This window comes from Engystomops pustulosus, chromosome 3, assembly GCF_040894005.1.
Source record: "Engystomops pustulosus chromosome 3, aEngPut4.maternal, whole genome shotgun sequence".
NCBI classification, from domain to species: domain Eukaryota; kingdom Metazoa; phylum Chordata; class Amphibia; order Anura; family Leptodactylidae; genus Engystomops; species Engystomops pustulosus.
The window spans coordinates 178,543,244-178,558,586 of NC_092413.1; the positions used below are offsets into that span (position 1 = coordinate 178,543,244).

Consider the following 15,343-nt stretch of genomic DNA (forward strand, 5'->3'; position numbering starts at 1 on the left):
GTTTATGTGCGGTTATTGAAAGCTGTGAAAGAGCCGGGAGCAATAAGTTGCTGATCACTTTGTGATAAATAAGTGGGTTAATGGCTGTAGTTTAGCCACTGGGCTTCAAATATGTTCAGAGTCACTAGAATAAGGCACAGAGAGGAAATCAGTACCGCTTCTGGTGCACTGACCGCCTCTTAATTGGGTGCGGATAGACTCCCTGTAACTATTATTACATACCGTTTACGACTTGTACCAGTAGCTGCTTGGCTGTTGTCACTCCCACGTGTTTCTTCAATAGGTAAAAGGAGAGTAAATATAGATTAGTCATGTATAAAAAAAATTGTGAAGGGCTAAATGCTCCTTCTGCAGATTGGAGAAGGAAAAATCAAGTCAGAATTTTAGAAGGCAATGGAAGTCAGTACCTACAGGCAATTATTTCCTGATATTACAGCATTGATCAGGGAGTCTGGTGTAATCCATACGCCACCTCCTGTCTCTGCACTGGTAAAGGAGGAGCAGTGCATGGAGAGACTAATCTATTACCGAGAAGGTCTTTAGAATAGTTACATATAGTACACAATACTACATCACTACAAATAAAACCATCATTTTTAAAAATTGTCCCCTGCACAATATTTTGTTAGGTCCTGAATGTCTACATGTCAAAAGTGTGGGAGTCTGGGGCTGTATACAGATCCCTGCTGCTCTCACAATAAGTAACATACAATCTCCACACGGATTAGAGAGTCCTCTGCTTCAAGGTGTTCAGTCCTAATTTACTGAAAAGTCCAAGGGCCGGGTGTCAATCCCCAAACTGATCAGTTATTGGTTATTCATATTTGCCTGGGAAACTCCGTAAGCAAGCTATGTAGGGTGTATGAAGAGGGCTCACGGGCTGAGCCCTCTTCATACATACATACATACATGTATGTATGTAACATGGAGTTATCAGTATATTGCAGCAAACACCCAGTCGATTCTAGCACTGATCATTGGTGTTGACTCCTTGATTGCCTCCAGCAAAGACGCTGGCGACATTTAAATAACAATATCTTTGTTGAGATCTCCGCTCCCCCTAATGTCACCGGGAAGGAAGGGGGCAGTGATCGGATGTCATGACAGCCTTAGGTCTTCATCAGACCAGAGGCTGCATGGTTTCAGTAGATTTCAATGTAAAAATGCCATATACTGCAATACATTATGGTAGGAATTAATATACATATATACATATATATATATATATATATATATATATATATATATATATATATATATATATATATATATATATATATATATATATACACACACATATACATACCGTATATACCGGCGTATAAGACGACTTTTGAAGACTGAAAAATCTTCAGTCTGGTCTGGGGTCGTCTTATACGCCGGTAAGGTTTCTTCTCACCTTTTCCGCGATCCACCGAAGCTCCGCTGCTACGCTCCGGCCGCCGGTGACAGCTCCGTGGGTACCGGCGTCGCAGAGAATACGCTCAATGAGCTGTCACCGCCGGCCGGAGTGTATCAGCGGAGCTTCGGTGGATCGCGGGAAAGGTGAGAAGCTGTTTTATTATTAGTGTGCCAAGCAGGCTGGCTATATAGAGGGAGAGGCGGCAGGATGCAAACTGGGGGGGTGGGGGGGGGGGCCGCCAGGCTGTATAATAGCTGGCTGTATACTGGGGGTACAGGCTGGCAGTATACAGGGGGAGCTGGCTGTTGGAAAATGGGTAGTCTTATACAGAGAATATATCTTAAACTCTATATTTTTAACAGGAAAGTAGGGGGGGGTCGTCTTATACACCAGGTCATCTTATACGCCGGAATATACAGTATATATACATACACACACACACATATACATATACATATATATATATATATATATATATATATATATATATATATATATATATATATATATATATATATATATATATATATTTAAAAAATTCTAAATCACCCCCTTTTCCCTAGAAGTGATATAAAAATAAATAAAATGTAAATATCACTAACACATGTTTGGTGTTGCCCAGTCCCTAAATGCCTGATCTATCAAAATATAATAATAATGTATTAAAACATAATAAAACCTATACAAACTTGGTATCGCCGTGATTTTACCAAACCAAAGAATAAAGTAGACGTATCATTTGGAGCACACAGTCAAAGTCGTAAAAACTGAGCCCTCGAGAAAGTGATGCAAATGCATTTTTTTCTCCAATTTCACCACATTAGGAATTCTTTTTCCCGCTTCCCACTACACAGCATGAAATAAAAAATAACGTCACTGAGAAGTAAAATGTGTAATGCAGAAAATAAACCCTCACACAGCTCTAAAAAAAAAAAAAAAGTTAGATTTTTGAAGGCTGGGCAGCAAAAAAAAAAGCAGTGTCCTTAAAGAGTTTAGAACATGTTTCCTAATTGTAAAGTCCATGGTTATAGATTTTGATACACTTACCCCCACACTGTCCTTGTGACTCCGCAGTATTGGTTTTCTTGACAGGGAGAAGGGGGAAATAGAAGCAATTACTACACCTAAAAGGGTATTTCAGAAAACAAAAAGACTTGACACATACTAGTAGACCATCCGGTTTCACTCAAGCCACCCCTATTGGTTATGGTGTAACCAAAAATTTCTTCTAGAATTTAATATTTTCATTTAGTTTCTTGATGAACACTCACACCTAGTGTAGTACAGACTGCACTCCCTCAGAGTGTAAGCCACATTGTTGGGTGATAACTTGTGCCCACATTATAGATAGCCAGAGAATGTGGTCATTACATTTCTGGTTGTGCCCAACACAGCTAACAAAAGGAATAAGTGGACACTGTCCTCTAACCAGAACTTGTGAGGCCAAACACAAAGAAAATAAAATCTCAGACGATTCCTATAAGTATTTGTGTTATACCATTTCTCTGTTATATTGTCTTCTTTCAAGTCTTGCGTCTGTTTGCTGGACTATTAAACCCTTGCTCAAATAACTTCAAAGATATTTATTTTAAAAAAGTGCAAACCTCACCTGCTTTCCCGATGTCAAAGTTGTCAAAGGCTTTCCATCGTGAAAGTTTGTAAGAATTAAAGCAATAGTAGACAGGGTCTTTCCCTAAAATATAAAGAAAAGGACAATAGGAACTCTCCATAAACCACCAAGGAAAACTCCTTAGTAATCAGACTATAAAATGACATACCAGACCCATATCATCTGCCAAAATCCCTCCTCGGACACTTTCTGGTCTCTCTTTCTCTGCAAAGTTTGTAAGTGTGTTGTAATAGAAGCCATTTCTCTCTTCCCAAAAAGGAGGCAGCTCCTGTGAATTCTCCCGTGAAACCATCCACGACAAGGCCTGCTTCTGATGCGGAAGCAACTTGGTCTGTACAGACTAAACAAAACCAGAAGCGAGTCATTTCATTAGGACAACACTGCAGTATTTTGTCAGCCTGGTGACTCTTTTTAGACGGTGACAGGTTCTAATGCTATACCGATTTTAAAAATACCTTTGTTGGGATTGTGAATAATTTCAGTACTATTTAAAACTTTATTTGGAAGTAGCCAGGTAATGTAAAAGAAACTAATATAAAGAACTGAAATGATTCAGAATGCTGACATAGGCATTATTAAAATCTTTTTGGAAAATGACATTCCTGGTGACAGGTTCTTTTTAAGGTCAGCCCTACCAACCTTATAATAATATACTGCTATATATTAGAGACGTGGTCAGAGACCAGCTGTATACAGAACATGTCTTCTAGGGAGTGGCTAGATTTACATGACAACATTTTTGGAAATTATTATTTATGAGGAACATTTTTTTTTTAATAACCTCTTATTGAAGAAATGTTTATACATGGAAGATTAAGGAAACCGAATGCAAATGCCCAGATGAGAATACCCCTTTAAGTTGAAACTCAAGGATGGATTTGGAGCAAACAGAACATAAAACTAGAGTAAAGAAAAAAAAAAAAAAGCCATGCAGGTAAAACAGGATATTATTCACATATTATATTCTTTTTTCAACCAAATTTTGATGGGCTTCAATACTTCGGTGTGTGGAGCTGTGTAAGGGGTCATTGTTTGTGGGATGAGACAACATTTTCATTGATACCAGTTTGAAAACGATTTGGACAGTGTGGGGCCACTGCACCCCAGTGTGGGGCCACCATTAGTAGACACAAAATGTTACAAAACTGATATCTCACATATTAAATCAGAACAATTACCTTTGCAGGTTCCAATTCTTGCGTTTTGTCGTCTTCTTTTAAGTCTTCAAATAATTTATCAAATTCACTCTTTAACTAAAAAGAAACCAATAAAAGAAAAATGATAAACAGTGACAGATGTTCCACGGAGAACAGAGACCAGCAGAGTTATTTATTGCAAAACAAAAATAATACTTTTGGATTGTAAACCATTGACTTGTTACTAGAGCTGCTGCCCAGAGTGCCCTATTGTGCACAGTCACAGTGTGGTTGGTCCTGTCCTCCTGATGTCCACCTGGACAAAAGCATGACTTGCTCAAGGCACAGTCTCCATTCTGTTCCAGCAAACCCTTGCTTTTTGCCCACTGAATTTAGTCCTGAAGACTCTTAAGACTTAGTTGTCTGAGCCTCTGCAGGGCACCTCTCTACAGATCCATTACTGGAAGGATTGACATTAAGGAAAAGTTATACAACTTTCCAATATACATAATCAATTCTGTGTGGTTTTCTAGATCTCTGCTTGCTGTCCTGCTATGGAAAACTTCTTTGTTTACTTCTAGTGGATAGAAATCTGTCCATTGTCTTGTGATGGATATGCAGGTGCAGAAGCCATTATCATCACAAAGTTATCAGATACTAACAGCTCCATCCTCTAACAGTGTCCATCATGTGACCAGGGACTGATTTCTATCCACTAATCAGACACTTTCTATTGCAAGACAGCAAAAAGAGATCTAGAAAAAACGCAAAGAATACAGAAAATCCATTGTAAAATTCTATAACTTTTCATTGCACAAACCATATCAATTTGCTGGAAGAAGACAATCTCTTTATATCAGTTCCTCTTTTCTGTTCTTTTGCTCTTACACAAATTAGCACACTGTCTGCGGAGAGGGTATAGACCACAAAAGGCAGAGCAAGCATTTTATTTTATACTTTGTGTTAACCACCTAGGGCTAGGGCTATACTCATGGTGCCATCCTGCCCAATGTAGCAAACAGAAATGGATTTTATGGGAAGTACAAGATTCCTGCTTCAAGACTGGGCAAGAGATGAAGAACTTGACATGGAGCACTAAAAATACTTATTTGTATGTAAAAGAAAATGACTCTCTGTATTTAGTCCACAAGATGTAATAGACATAAGCTTATGAAGTAAAGCATCTCTGCTACAAGGCCTGGTGTTTAGGGAGCCGAAAGATCTCATTTAGGCCTGAAAGCAATCAATATTTATTTCTGAGAATGACCTTATGGTTTACCCAAATATTCAGTGAAGAGATCATCTAAATAACAAGTCAGACACAGACCTGTTCAAGAGTCAGCTGCACGGCTGGAAGAGAAGAACTAAGGCTGGATCCCGCAGCAGATGAGAAGCTTTTTCCAAAACCTGAAATATGAAACGTGTAACAAATGAAACAGTCAAATATTACCAAGTTTTTATCATCATAAATACGGATTCCTATACAGGAGAAACAAAGTGAGAAAGTAAAGACTGATCAGAGGAGCCGACTACACAGTGTATGGTTTACCTGCACACTACAGGCATTAGGCCTCATGCACACAAAGTATATTTGGGAGAGTCATTGTTTCTGCGGCTAGCACGTGTCCCCATGCAGGAGCTTGTGCCAACGCTGTTGTGCCGAGTCACAAACGTCAGGACAGGTCACTTTCTTGCCCAAGTTTGCAGCTTGATCCTCCCCATAGAAGTCTATGGGAAGGCAAAGCCATGGACTGCACACTGGTGACATGCCTTTTCATCCGTTCTTACGTTTAGTGGCTAGGTGCATGTAAATCCTGGCGGTCAGGAGAAAGCATCATGATTGAATAGATAAGTCCCGTCTGCAAATTGACTAGCGCATAAAACTAGTTCAGGATCATCCACTATTATAAGACAGGTGTGTGGACGGTGCCTGAAACAATGGCAGGCGAACACAAAGGACCAAGGCAAACTTTGTAAAGTAAATATTATTGTTGTGTTGTTCTATTTGGCCCTTCTCATTTACTTAACTGGAGTTGTTTTTTTTTTAAATTTTCTTCTAATTATTTTTTGTGTCCAAAAAAAGATCTCAATGCTACAAGAACAAGAGAAAAAGACAACTGGCTGATCGTATGACTTTAATGGGGTTGGTCTAGCTATCCCACAAGTGACATACGGGTGACACACAACTTTATTCTGCAGACCTTCAGTGCAGCAGTGGATTACACGATGGCGATACATGGAACGCCTCTACAAGGCATACATTCGTTTGCATGAGGTCTTATTTGTAGAAAACACACAGAGTAACACGGTAGTCACGCAGTGTATTGGACTTAAACAGAATCACATACATGTAAAAAGATTTGCTGTGTGGAATCCTGAGTACGTCACTTAGATGCTGCAGATTTCAGTGGAAAATTCCCTCTTTGCAGCATAAATCGGCCATTCGGCTTGTGGAATTACTGCATGGTAAATTATGCAGCCTTTCCGCAACATGTGCATATAGCCCAGCAGAATATATAGCAGGACTTCCGATTAAAAAGTAGAATCCCAATAAGACTCTTAGGAGTCCTGAATATCTCAAATAAACACACACCCGCACACTTCTACACCCACCCTTCGGTCACGTGAACGTCTGCCTCCCCTCTGGAGGCAACGGCTGGCCCTTAACTCAAGTGCTAAACAATGGCAGAATTTAGTGTGTGGAGACAAGAGATTTGCCCCTGTTTCTGTGCTGAATAAATATGTCATCTGCACAAAAGTGCAGAAAGACAGAAGATCATATACATAAATAACAACAACAGGGATTTTACTATTGGATCAATCATCAACAGAGACACCCTTCCCACATGAAGTTCAGGCAATAATAGAAAAGCTGATGCCTTTAGAGAGAACCTGTCAGGCAAAATAAACCCTCTAGGACAGTGGTGGCGAACCTATGGCACGGGTGCCAGAGGTGGCACTCAGAGCCCTTTTTGTGGGCACCCGGGCCATCGCCCCAGCACACCAGACAAGACTTGAAGACTTCCTGCAGTTCCAAGCAACTTAAAAGATGCTGCTTCCAGTCACAATTTGATACTGACTTCGCTACTTGGAAATGTAGGAAGAGGGAGAATTAGACATGGTCAAATTATTTTGGAGGACCTCCTGCTGGCCCTACGATTTTCTCTGTACAGAGGGAAACTGGAAAGAATCTAAAATGATGAAAATTTTCCATCTTTCTACTGTGTTGCTGTCCTCAGGAGGCCAATATGAAAGTTGTTGAACAGGGAGCAATAAGTTACTGCTTTAATTTTTGGTTGGCACCTCGCGATAAATAAGCAGGGTTTTGGGTTGTAGTTTGGGCACTCGGCCTCTAAAAGGTTCGCCATCACTGCTCTAGGAGCACTTTCTAAAGTAAGCAGCTCCCTAGCCCTACCCCAGTAAAAGCAGTGTTAAATCACTAGCTTTATCCACACATATCGATAAGCTAGGAAACACTGCACCAAGCTTACAGTGGTCCAGCGTATTCAAGAGGGGTCGGTCCGAGACAGACACTCCCACACCTGGTGCCAGAGGTGATTGCCAGGCTCCATGCTGCAGTCACCGCCTCCTCGGACCGCGCCCTCATGAATACGCTGGACCGTTGTAAGCTTGGTGCAGCGTTTGGATGGCTATGTAATACAGTGTTTCCTAGCTTATCGATATGTGTGGATAAAGCTAGCCATTTAACATTGCTATTACTGGGGTAGGGCTAGGGAGTTACTTACTTTAATAAGTGCTCCTAGAGGGTTTATTTTGCCTGACAGAGACACCCAGAGACATGAGGTAGAAGGGAGATGCGGTTCTCCCTTCTTTGCTCCTCACAGCATCGCGCTGAAGGAGTAAGATGCACAGAGGAGCAGAGCGGGCACTGCTGCCCTCTCTATAGGGTATAACAGAGTAAAACTAAGCTGCTGGGTCTTATTCGATCAACTCCAGCTGTGATCAGAATCCGCAGTTACAAGGGAACACTTGTAAAAAAAAAAAAAAAAATAAAGTAAAAATGTCTCCCAGGGGTCCTTTATGACCCCATGTGGGACATATAAAGTAAAAACACATAACAAAATCCCCTGCATTGCCATAGTCGGCCCGCTTGAGACTTTACGTACCAGGTGTTAAGGCAACATACTGAGGAGTTTATGCTTTAACGGTTTGGTGCATGTGCAGTAAACATTGACAAAACAGATGTTTGTGGGTTACTAGTTTAGCAAGTTATTTACACATTTCTTTCATGTCATATAAAATAGACAGCATTACTACTACTTACCTTTGGGACCCGTTTCCAGTCTGAAGCCATGCTTCTTTAAATGATCTAAAACTGTCGTCTTGTTTTCTTCTCTTCCCCAAAAGCTCAGGGTTACTGGCATAGTAAAAACATTGTGTGCACCGTATGGAACTGCACTATTTGGAAGAAAAGAAAAAAAGGATTGTAACCAAAAATGAATCCCTTCTGTAAAGCCACTTCCCGTAAACAAGCCGGGTCAGATAAACTTGCTTCATGCAGTTGTGGGAGTCACCAGACTGATTCTAGAATCACGGATCTGTACGGCTCAGACCAGTTAGTTGAGGCAAAACGTGGAGAGAGTTTTTTGGACTTGACTCGCCCAAGGGCGATGGACTTAAAACTATAACTTACCCTTCTATTTTCACCAACTTGCGGTCCATAACTGGTGACAAAGCTGCAGCAAGTTCTTTCTTGATATGACCAACTTGTTCCCCATTAACATTGTTCACTTTTACCGCATTCCTATCATAGGGATTGTTGGGCTCTCGCTGTAGTGCTACCATTTCATTATTGTTCACCTGCAAAGATTGACATGTTTAAAGGGGTATTCCAGAAATAAGCATAATTTATATACAAATGAATAGTCAAAATATAAGCTAATGTGTAATTGGTTGGTTAGTTAGTTGTTCCGGTTCGTTGCGGAACAGACACAGGACAGGAGATGGCTGCTTAGATGGACAGTTACATGTCCACATAGCATTCCCTGCACCTGCCTGGGCAGGTCATGTGATCACCACTATGTTTGGCTGTAGTGGGTTGGTTGCAGTGCATCCAGTATGGCCAGTGTTTTGGTGATGGCAGTTACACATCATTACTATGGTAACAGAGCAGGACAGTCTGTTATATCATCACCAGGAGCAGAACATAAGTGGTAGGAGGAGTTACTGAGAACTAAAGGATCTTGGGACATGTAGTTTCCAGTGGTGGCCATCTTAGTGATAACTCCACCTACTTGAGAGGCCATAAATTGTAAATCATAAAATCAAACTATTTAAGCTCCGATTTGCATTTGTAAATATTACTCAGGCTTTTTATGTTTCTTTTAGAGTAATGGCTTCTTTCAGCTCATGTTGGACTCATTTCACTGTGGACAGTGACACACTCTTAGCAGCTTCAGCAAGCATCTTCTCAAAGACTTTTATTACTGGGTTTATATGAACATTTCAGAGTGAAGAGTGTTTATCTCAGACACAAAACGAGACACACACACACTTCACAAAAAAGTCAACAAAAGGAGTTTGATAAATCCCCACCAGTGTCTTTCAGGTACGTTTTCATAGACATCACCAGGTGCCTCTAACTTACATGTTACCAATAAATCATACATAACACCATACTGGCAGACTCAGATTGTTTACATTTAATAATAATAAGTAATTTAGTAATACTAGTGTATGGAAACTTTTGATGTTGCAGGAAGTAATAAAAATGCATCTCATTATTCTGGGCAAATATAAATAATTTTGGGAATCGAAAACTGAAATTAAAATCAGCATAAACCTCTCATTTTAGGCCAGTTAGTCAGAAAAACATGTATGCAAACTTCTGGTTTCAGCTGCATCTCTGTGTGTTTGTACACATGCTAGTACAGTTTTAGTTGTGACATTCTCATACTACAGACAGTCCCTGGGTTACATACAAGATAGGTTCCTTGGGTTTGTATGCAAGTCGAAACTTTATATTTTACAATTGTAGCTCCAGACAAATTTTTTTTTGTCCCAGTGACAATTGTTTTTTAAAATTTTTTTGCTGCAATGGGACCAGGGATTATAAATAAAACTTCATTAAAGACACCTTCCAGCTGATTATTGCAGCCTGGGAGTAAAGTAACATCCAGAGAGCTTCACCAGAGGCGTTTGCCTGTAACTAGGGGTCTGTAAGTCAATGTCCTTACGTAGGGGACCGTCTGGATTTTAAAGAGGCAGGATATATGCGGAACCTGCCACTACATCTTTTAGTGATTGGTGGGAGTCAGAGCAGTCAGGCCCTCACTGATCAGATTGTTATGACCCAGGGATTGTTTGCTTACTTGATGAACCCTTTAGTGAAAGTTGTATAGCATGTATGGTTGTAACCTTTTCCAAAACAGAAATTATATATTGATTTGTATAATCAACACTAGTTTCTATGGGTGCACTGCCAGACTTTGCAATACGTACCACTCCTGCATAGTAGCGTAATCCAACCACACTTCCCTTCATCATCCCAAATAAAACCAGGGAATCCATATCTTCCTCTGCAGATGTGGAGTCGTCTGCTGAAGACATGGCGTCCTGAACTTCATCAAAAAATATATTTGGCGCAGCATACTCAACCCGACTTCTGTTATACCGTGGAGACTGTAAAAACTTCCAGGCCGAGCTTCTGTGGAGGATACAAGGAGAAAAGCCCCACATTTATCAAAAGGCATATCACACCATATCCAAACATGTTCTTCATGTGGAATTTTGCTTTATTAAACAAATTCTTTCAAAAACTTTTTTTTTCCAGACAATTAAAAGGAAACCCAATTTCAGGAATCTACTTAGTAGCTGCTAATGGAAGATTTACTTTTACAATTACCTCGTGGTTAAGGCCACACACACACACACACACACACACACACACACACGTAGCCTCTGCACTCTGTGAAGCGGCTGGGGACCAGGAGCTTCTGTACATGTCCACAGTTCACCTCTGGGCACTGACACTCCATGAGCCGGTAAGACAAACGGCGCAGATGCATTTTCAATTTGTTAAGCTTTTGTTTTCAGCTTCCCGACACATCCAATGGGATATTAAATGTTTTATTTTTTCTCACCAAACAAGTTACCAATAAGCCCTATCCACAGGATGATCAGTCACTCAGACCCCTCGTCACTCCCCAAGATAAATGGAGCAGACGGCCGCGCATGCCCGTAATGCTTCATCCATCTCTAAGGAGCTGACTGAGATCGCCGACACGGAATCTGACAGAGGTACTAGGGCCCCCATCAGACCCCTTGTTCTCATGATCTGTGGGATCTGAGACCCCCATTGATCAGCAAATTAGCCCATATCCAACTTGTTTGGTTGGAAAATCGCTTTAAACAGTGCCACTAGATAGTGACAGTTAAAGGGGTTATTACAAAAAAAAACAAAAGGTGGCCGGGAGGGGGCTGCTTCCAGCAGGCCCGACAACCATTTGTCCCACATGTACGATGCTGTGAATAGGAAGGAGTGGGGGCGTGGCTGGCCACGACTGTCCAGAAGCTGAGTCCAGCACTGCTCCTGTGACCATGTTTGTTTACCTGGCGCGCGGACCGGAGCGACAGCAGCGCTGGACACCCAAAGGGCGCCAGAAGGCAAGTACTTCTTTAGTTTTTTAAGCAGCCCCCTCCCGGGCACCTTTAGTTTTTTTTAAGAAGTCTAGGACAACCCCTTTAATAACAAGCCTCACACCTGCAGTAAAACAGTTCTGGCTTTTGGAAGGAAAGGAACACACAACATAAAATCATAAATGAAACAGGGGATCATAGGACAAGTACCAATCTATGGTAGTGATTACATAGAGCTGCCAGCAGTGCGCTCACACCCGGGAGTTACCAGTGTACACAGCGCTGTATGATAAGACTAGCACAGACTACACTACACCACTGCCGGAAAGCAGCGCGCCCCCAGAAATATGTGGAGCCCAATATTACCTCATGAATCCCCACGACATAGTAGCGCTAGCACAGCGCCTGACAGCGCGCAGTCACACCACAACAGAACACTTTCCCGCCTCCTCACAGGGAGCCTCTTCCTGGTTCACGCCCATAGCCAATCAGCACTTAGTGTACGCCACCCGGCCCAATTAGAAACGCAGAGACGCAGGGACACAGGATGTTATCCAATTAGAATAAAATGGGGGAGGAGAGAGGAGAGAGCACGGCGGCCAGTGTTTACAGACTGGAGCGGTCACGTGAGAGTCCTGAGCCCACGTCCTGAGTCCCATGTGACCTCCGCTGTCCAATCATCAGCCGCGTGAGAGCGCCGGCTCCTCTGCTTAGCACAGTGGTACAGCCTCTGCACGATGTGTGCGATAGAGGGCGCTAAACAGTGAAGCGGATGCGGCACCTGTATCACACAGTCACATCCTCCAGACTGACAGTGCTGGGTCCATGAATTTAACAAAAGCAAAAATAGACGTTTTGTAGTTCCATTTTTTTTACCCAAAATTCATTGTTTTCATTTACAGAGCAGAATGAAAATATTTAATATTCTGTGCAATGTACTAGAAGCAGAAGAATGCCGTTGCGCCATTTTGTAACAGGCTTTAGTTTTTACGGCTTTCTATGTGCAGTCCTCCCCTTCATTGTTTGGGTCAGTACAATCATGGAGATACCAATTTATTTCGTTTTTATGGTGTTTGATACCGGTGATGTGTTAATGATTTGCGCCACACAATTTTTCATACCTGAGCAACGCCTTTTGTTCCACCCCTTATCAAGCCCCTCACAGCATAATTTCCCCCTCCATCTCCCCCTGAATTATGCCCCCCTTTACATTGTGCCCCCTCAGCAGCTCCCCCTTTTTATTTTGCACCACCAGCAGCTACCTCTCATATCGTGCCCCCTCAGCAGCTCCCCCTTTTTTTTTACCCCACCAGCAGCTCTCTCCTGTTATTGTGCTCCTGCTGTATGTAGCAGTGAAGCCTGAAGACAGGGATGACATCATCAGATGATGTCATCATCTGCCAAATCTGCTATATACAGCAGATAGTGATATTGCAGGGAGCCGTCTCTCTTCATTATCGGTCCATACGATTCCGACAGAGCCGATATCCCAGCATATAGTGCTCAAAAACCTTAGCCTGCCTGGCACTGACTGTTTAAGAGGCTTCTCTCCATTTTGTTTGGCAACAGACAAGGGATTTTAAAAAATCCCAGTATAAGGCCGCGGCCACACTTACCGCTAGACGTCCGTTCATAACGCGACGCTAGCACACAGGGGGCGGTCCTCGGCCCGAACGCACATGCATTTCCAGAGAAACGCATGCGATCGGCTTATCAATTGCATGCGTTTCCCTGTTAACGCATGTGCGGTCGGGCCGAGGACCGCCCCCCTGTGTGCTAGCGTCGCGTTATGAACGGACGCCTAGCGGATCGTGTGACCGCGGCCCAACATGTTGGTTATGGAGTTATGGTCCATCTCCGCCCAAGGGCAAATACATTTTTGGAATCAGTATCACCAGGGCAGGGTATGTCACAGGAAATCCTGAGGCCTGCTGTCACATGACAGGGGCATGACAAAAGTGACAACCAACTTTTACAGGGTAAGTATTACATCAGTATTCCTATAAGGGTCTTAGACTTACCCTGTTAAAGTTTGCCATACTTGTAAAGTATACACTACGATATTTACACAGCTGGCAGACTTTATTTCAGATCCTTCCCTTGTCTGAGACTGTCTGGTGAATAGTGCCAAGAAGTTAACTGTGACATCTAGCTGCAACAGTTTCCTAAAATGTAATTCACTTTAAAGGGAACCTGTCACCATTTTCACTAAAGACAGGTTGCAGAGGCCCATTACACCCACATTGTACATACCTTATATACTCGTGTATAAGCCAGGTTTTTACAGTCAATAAAAAAAAAAAACGTACATACCTTCTGGCACCCCCGATGCTCGGCGCGGCTCCTCTTCTGTCTTCTCTGCGACGCGTCGGTCCCTGCAGCTTCTCTTCTGTAACAACCGGAAGAGACGTGGCCATGCACTCTGCTCTGCCGGCTGTTACAGCAGACAAAGCAGCAAACCGGAGCATCACGGAGGAGACAGAAGAGGTGAGTATATAAGTTTATTTTTTTAAGTGCTGGGTAAACTGGGGGCTGGCTACATACTAAAGGGGGCTGGCTAATAAAGGGTGCTGGTTGGCTAATAAAGGAAGCTGGCTAATAAAGGTGGCTGTCTGGCTACTAAAGGGGGTCGGTTGGCTGTATACTAAAGGGGGATGGCTGGCTATATACTAAAGGGGGATGGCTGTATACGACAGGGGTCTGGCTGGCTATATACTAAAGGGGGATGGCTTTATACTCGAGGGGGCTGGCTGGTTGTATACTGGGAGCATGTGACCAATGCATTTCCCACCCTCGGCTTATACTCAAGTCAATAGGTTTTCCTAGTTTTTGGTGGTAGAATTAGAGGTCACAGCTTATACTTGGGTTGGCTTATATTCTTGTATATACGGTATGGCTTTCTGCCTTCTCTCAGCATTTGCATTACAATATAATTGTGTATTATAACTTACCTTGCACCCTGACAGAATCCTCTGTGTAGTCCCAGGAGTTGGGCTTTGGTTTGTCTGTGCTGCTCACTCCTCAGCTCTCACCTTTGTGCTCCTGTACAGCTCCTCCCTCTGCTTCTTTATAGAGCTCACAGCCTGGTGAGATGACATCAGTGTGAGAGGGAGGAGCTGTATAGGAGCACAAAGGTGGGGGCTGAGAGCTGAGCAGTCTGCTCTAGTAATGGGAATTACGTATCTTCTTAGTGAGCTGGCCCTTTAGGCTCCGCTCACTGAGAAGAGCCGACTCTTCTGGCTCCTGAACGGTTCCCTATTAAATATATAATAGGGAGCCGCAGGCCAGTTAATCACCTCGCACCACTCTACTTCTAACCCAATTGTATCGGGTCAAAGGAGACGTGGTGAGTCGGTTCGTTCTTGAACGACACATCACTAGTCTGCTCCTGTGCATCTGGTGTCCCATGCCCCAGGCCGTCAGCACTGTACCCTCTGTTTGTTTAATGGGGCAGGCACTCTCATTCCAAGAGCTTCTGGCATACCCAGCTGTCCCCTGTCCCACAGTGTTTGATACAGAGATAGGATCGTTGAAGTAGTCAGACCACTTTTCTGAACCACTTGATGGGTTACATGA

The 15,343-nt window shown here is 42.7% G+C and overlaps 1 protein-coding gene across 2 annotated transcripts in view; it reads right to left on the reverse strand.

Moving 5' to 3' along the window:
• The window catches only part of HLTF (helicase like transcription factor), a 34,976-nt gene that overhangs the window by 18,051 nt on the left and 1,582 nt on the right, over nt 1-15,343 (reverse strand). The window contains exons 1-10 of one of the 2 annotated variants that reach the window (XM_072143095.1): nt 12,134-12,369; nt 10,631-10,835; nt 8,823-8,989; nt 8,454-8,587; nt 5,496-5,575; nt 4,211-4,285; nt 3,181-3,372; nt 3,012-3,095; nt 2,450-2,486; nt 223-274 (exon numbers count right to left, since the gene is read on the reverse strand). In XM_072143095.1, the coding sequence (XP_071999196.1) occupies nt 223-274; nt 2,450-2,486; nt 3,012-3,095; nt 3,181-3,372; nt 4,211-4,285; nt 5,496-5,575; nt 8,454-8,587; nt 8,823-8,989; nt 10,631-10,835; nt 12,134-12,153 (1,046 nt within the window). In that variant the 5' untranslated portion in view covers nt 12,154-12,369. Of the gene's footprint in view, nt 1-222; nt 275-2,449; nt 2,487-3,011; nt 3,096-3,180; nt 3,373-4,210; nt 4,286-5,495; nt 5,576-8,453; nt 8,588-8,822; nt 8,990-10,630; nt 10,836-12,133; nt 12,370-15,343 lie in introns of those variants that run through there. The other variant, XM_072143096.1, reaches the window with a different exon arrangement.